The 5827-nt window shown below is 40.6% G+C and overlaps 1 protein-coding gene across 1 annotated transcript; it reads left to right on the top strand.

Moving 5' to 3' along the window:
- The first annotated feature begins 616 nt into the window (after nt 1–616).
- On the top strand, nt 617–4966 carry LOC139726648 (uncharacterized protein KIAA1958-like). The gene is made up of 2 exons (XM_071637637.1): nt 617–1693; nt 4811–4966. Exons 1-2 carry the CDS (start codon nt 617–619, stop codon nt 4964–4966), a joined length of 1233 nt encoding a protein of 410 aa, XP_071493738.1.
- Nucleotides 4967–5827: the final 861 nt, after the last annotated feature.

Here is a 5827-nt window from a genome sequence, read left to right as displayed (position 1 = left end):
TCGAAACCGTAATTTGATTATTTTTCTGTGTTTTTATACAAAATCATTTTCGGAAATAGACAAAGTCTAGACCTACTACTAGATCTACCGACATCTCAGATCGACCTAACAGTCAGGCCTAACTCGATCTAACGTTAGCGTAGAATGGGTATAGACCCTGCGGAGTTCGTGATTCCTGTGACTGTGTGGTCGAATCATGACGAGTGTTTGAAAGCAGTACACAGGGTGGTTTACAATTCTCTGCCTAATTGTTACATTTATTTTTGGGCCTTCCTGAGTTGGCGGTCACTAATTTTGTATTGTGATTGTGGACAAGGTGTTGTATAAAACGAATAATTTATGATTTTGTTCGTGCATTGGGGCACGTAATACCGCACTCGGCGCGAGATTCGCCACTGGTCTATTCAACGCGGCGCTACGCGCCTTGTTGAATAGACCAGTGGCTCATCTCGCGCCTCGTGCGATATTCGTGCCCTATGCACTCACAACTCATAAATTATTCGTATACGTGTGTATGAGCGCTAGCGAAGCTTCTCTAGAAGTAACTGAGCTGCAATAATTTAATCGCAGACGACACAATCTCGTTTATTTGTAAACATCAAGGGGGCCATCAGAAATGGCGGCGGTTCAACCTAGTTTCGTTTTGCTAAATGACGACGAACTTGCGGAATTGGTTGATGCTGCGGACTCAACGAACACAAAAAAACAAATACAGTTTGCTGTGCATCGTCTGGAAGCGTTTGCTGAATGTGCTGGAACGTCTTTGGCTACAGTACAAGGCTACGGTAATGCAGAACTTGATAAGTTTCTGTCTCGTTTTTATGGTGGGTTACGGAGAAACAATGGAGATCTGTACACGAAGAAGTCTATGCACGCAATTCGATATGGACTTCATCGTCACTTTCAGGCCACCAAAGACATAGACATTTGTAATAGTGACATGTTTAAAGAGAGTGACAAGACTTACAAAGCTATGATGGTTAAACTCAAGCAGAGTGGGAAAGGAGCCGTAAAGCACAAGAAAGCGGTGAGTGCAGAAGACATGACGAAGATCATTGATTCACTTGATACAACAACCCCGATTGGTCTTCAGAATAAAGTCTTTATTGACGTTATGACATATTTTGCTAACCGTGGGAGAGAGAATCTGCGTAGTATGTCGATTTCAGACTTCGATCTAGAGGTTGATGAACAGAACTTGCGTTACATTACCCGTCGTGATACTATGACTAAATCAAGACGTGAATGTGAGGACGAGGCATGTAGCGGTCATATGTACGAAATTCCTGGTTCAAGCCGATGTCCAGTCCGATCGTTTCTTGCTTTGAAAGAAGTTTTGAACCCGGCTGAAAAGTGCATGTGGCAACGTCCAAAAGCCAAGGCGCCAACGGACGGTTCTCCGTGGTACATGAATGCACCGTTAGGGATCAACACAATAGGAAATAAGATGAGAGAGATCTCTGAAAAGGCTGGGTGTTCGCAAGTGTACACAAACCACAGTTTGAGGGCAACAACATGCACAGTGCTGGATGAAGCTGGCTTTCCGAATCGACACATCATGTCAGTCACTGGACATCGTTCGGAATCGTCTCTGAAGCACTATTCGCGTACAAGTGACAAAAAGAAGAAGCTTATGAGTAAAGCGCTAGCTAACGAAATGAGTGAAAATGCTCCAAAGCCAGCTGAGCCTGAGGTACAATCAAATGAAAATGTGTTGGAGGGGTTGGATAGCCTTCTTACAGATTCCCAAGAACAGTTAATTTTGAGCGAATCAAATTTCAATATCCAAAGTGCCACGTCAACCTCCTCGGTGCAACACTTCCACTTCCATGGTCCAGTTACCTTTTACAACAAGTAGGAATATGCCTAACTAGAGAGTTAGACCTAAAGTTCTATGGACTGCTGAGTGCTATTGTGCATATGACGTATGTGTTTGTGTTTGACATTTCAACTCTTAGCGTTAAGAATTGAGAAAAATGTGTTGGAACTTTGACTCTTTCTTCAACTGAATTACGACGAGCGTTGAGGCTTTACTGCAAGTGTAAATGAGTTTCAAGATTAAACTTTTAACACTTTGATTCAGACATTCCGTTGGTTTTGAACTACTGACCTGTATCTACCTACATTGATTGCACAAGCCAGAAAGAGAACCTCAGTGGATCCACATGTAAGTATGGCTATATTTTTCATACATATTCTTCTAGGCCTAACTGTTACTTAGACCTACCCAACAATCCTCCAACCAAAAACAAAGATCTACTTGGACGTTGTATAAAACAAATAGTGTATGGTCTTTACTCGTGCAATGGAACAAGATTTCGCACTCGGTGAAAGATGAGGCGCTCTATTCAACTCGGCTTCGCCTCGTGCGAAATCTCGTACCATTGTACTCGTGACCATTCACTATTTGTATACTATTGCAGAGGCTATTATGCTTGATTGATTATTACATGCACATAAAGGAATACGTAAGTTTTGTAGCCCTGAATAATTTCATGTTCAGTTGAAACCAAATCCTAACAATGGCACATTTCATGACAAAAACACGCAGCAAGAAATATAATCAAGGAGATTATTAAAACTGAAGGTTCTCAACACCCTGGTATAAACTTCGATGTGTGGATGTGCGTGGCTGTGTGTGCGCATGTTCCATTTGTCGATATATCAAAATTAAAAACAAAGAATATACACTTTTTTCAGAAACATGTACATGTACAGTGTAATGGAATACGTCCGGTTACCTCGAGGCTGGTTGAGAATCTTGTGAGATACGAGAATGTGTGTGTGCGGAGGTGGGGGTGTAGAGGTTCACCTGTATCCTAGGCTACCAGCAGCACCCGTGGCAAGGGAATCTGGGCATGGCGCTCCACGCAAGTTTGCCGGAAAAAAACAAACAAACAAGAATGACATTCTGTAAAGGAATAAAATCAAGATGAAAAAAAGTTAAAAGTTAAAAAGTTGAAAATAAAGGCATATGGAGAAGAAGACAACAACTTTTTTTTTTGTACTTTTATACAGCACACACAGACACACAAAGATACACAAAAGCCAGAATGAGGGCGAAAAAAAAGAATACACGGAGGAAGGAGCAATAGAGAGAAGGAGACGAGAAGATAAATTGTGTTTCTTGGTTATTTTTACTGTACACTCTTTCTTGACAACGTGTTTATCTATCGTTTGTGTATTACAACACAAAAAGAACGAACGGGCTCACTATTATACAACTGTATAGTAGGTCTACTGTAACTTCTTAGATGTCGTTCATTAGACTATAATAGGGAGGTGTCCACCTCATTGTTAAACTGAAGTCGTACGTGTAATAGTAGTTTATTGATACCATAAATTACCTCCCCGCCAAAAAGGAATAAAGATGCTTAGGAAAGCCTCACATTCTGCCCTTTCCCTTCACCCTAACCCCCCCCCCCCCACACACACACACACACACACACTTAAACCCGGCACGCAACAATCATGACAAACACGAGGAATATTTGCGTCTACGCTGTACAATTGTGTACTCGAGTACATAAAAGATCCCGCTTCATTTTAAAGAGCAGAGGGAAGTAGTCCCGCCTAACATCCAATCAGTGGACCCCATGGAAGACCAGCTATCGCAGCTGAACATGGGCTTTCCAGCCATCTTCTCAGATGGAAATGAAATGAAACAAACTAACAAACAAACAAACATATCACGCGATATGTAGGCCTAATTAGTATCAAAAAAATCTAACATTTCGTTAGCATTCCTGCTGTCTTTTCTTTGTATTAATTTCATGTTTTAGCGTTTGCAAAGATGTTAAATTTCAACACCTTCCAGCCTCGGAAACATTTTATATGCCTTCCTGACATCCAAAGACTAATTTTGGTGATTTTGTTTGTTTTGTTTTGTTTTTGTGTTATTGTTGTTTGATAATATATTGTATATATATATATCTTAATATAATCCTTAAAAGTGAAAGCTTTCGAGGCTCTCGATATACGAGAATATCTGACATTATTATGGTTCAATATCTGTAATCATCTCGCACTGCATGTGCACAAAAGGCAAAAAAAAAAAATCAACAGAGAACAATTCAGTCACGTACAGCAATCGGGGACAAAAAGTCCCATTTGGCGTCTAGTCAAACTCGGAAACGTAGGCCCACTTAGGCCTATTGAGCTACTTTTTTTTTCATTTTGTAAAGTCGTATTAAGTAACAGTCATTTTTTTTTTCAGGAAGGCATTTCCTCCCTTTGTTCAACAGCAAAGAGTGTTGTTTGGTCGGGTATTTCCCCCTCGAATATATTGCGTCTATCGCTGTTCCACTTCGTGGCACTTGCAAAACAAAGTCCAGCGCAGTGATACCAGTAGCAGAAGTTAACCTCGTACTACTTTGCAGTTTGCACCAATCACGCAAGACTAAAACAGCAACCAGAAGCGAACAGTGATTTTCATGATGTTCTGATGTTCTTCGAGTTGTCGGTTTTCTAAACTTCATAATATGACAAAAAAGTTGTCAGCACAAAAAAGAAAAGAAAAAGCCCGTTTCAAGTAAGAAACACTTACACAATGATTATGCCTACAGCCATTCCCACTCCCACACACTCTCTCCCACATGCATTCCTTCAGACACACACACACAAACATAAATATATACACACGCACACATAATGATGTTCGTTACTGGTATTCATGCTAGTGGGCGCAGAAAATGCTGTTCACTTTATGCGAAAGGTGCAGTATTAGCTGCATGACCCAATAGGGAACTTCTAACCACTTAAAGTGACCATTGTATACCCACTCCAAGCAAGCAACACCTGTTGAACACAGGGACCAGGGCTTCGATCAAGGGCAGGCAACTACACGATAGCGGAACTTGCCCCAGAACACTGCTGCTTCAAGAGGGAATCGAATCTACAGGACCTTGAGACCGAGAGCTCGTTGTCTACTAGTAATACCTCGGCCGCAGACTCATATTTCAAGTGACCGATCCAATGATAGACCTTTCAACTGATAATCACAATTGATTTCCTCGATATTTTGCTCGTATAGGCATCTGTTATATATGACTGAGTACCACATTGATTATGCATCATGTCTGAAAAGGAAAGAAACCACTCTGCAGAATAAAATATTACTGGTGTTTGCGGATAATTGATTATGCCCGTTTTGACACTATTGTGATGGGATAAAATAACAGCGTAACAACGTAACAGTAGAAATTAAGAAATGAACAGCAATTTATGTCATGCTTTTTGAACATGCGTATACCTACAGAAATCGTTACAGTGTGTGTGTGTGTGTGTGTGTGTGTGTGTGTGTGTGTGTGTGTAAGTATTCCTGAAAGGTAAAACCAGCCAGAACTCGATATCACATTATTTTTATTCGCAACGGAGAGCGCATACACTCGAACTTGCTTTGACAAGAATACTAAGGATCTCTGACTAGCTCTACCAGTATAAATATGTTGAGTCTGAAGTATAGCTTATCTTCAGACACTTCTAAGTCCAAAGATTCGGTTACAGCTTTATTAAATCACATTTCCGTGTACGCATGTCATGTCGTTCATGTTTTACCCCATCAAAATCTTAAGCAGTAAGGATCGGTGTCAAAACCTTAGATGCATAATAAAAAGGACTGATAAAGGAAGTACAGACACAGAGATAGACAAAGATAAAAAAGAAGACTGAGAAACAGACAAACAAATTACTTGATGGAAATGTAGACAGGTGGGTAGATGAATAGATAGATAGATAAGAGAGAGAGAGAGAGAGAGAGAGAGATTGATAGACAGACAAATAGATAGATAGATAGAGAGAGAGAGAGAGAGAGAGAGAGAGAGAGATT

Source organism: Diadema antillarum, unplaced genomic scaffold (genome assembly GCF_040938485.1).
Source record: "Diadema antillarum isolate AM-2024a unplaced genomic scaffold, OU_Dant_1.0 seq00000094_RagTag, whole genome shotgun sequence".
Classification (NCBI taxonomy): domain Eukaryota; kingdom Metazoa; phylum Echinodermata; class Echinoidea; order Diadematoida; family Diadematidae; genus Diadema; species Diadema antillarum.
This window is presented reverse-complemented; position numbering and strand designations above follow the sequence as displayed.

Coding starts and splice junctions, on each gene's coding strand:
- LOC139726648 (XM_071637637.1), top strand. CDS start 617: ATGGCGGCGGTTCAACCTAGTTTCGTTTTGCTAAATGACGACGAACTT. Junction 1,694..4,810: donor CAAAGCCAGCTGAGCCTGAG/GTACAATCAAAT, acceptor TGTTGAACACAG/GGACCAGGGCTTCGATCAAG.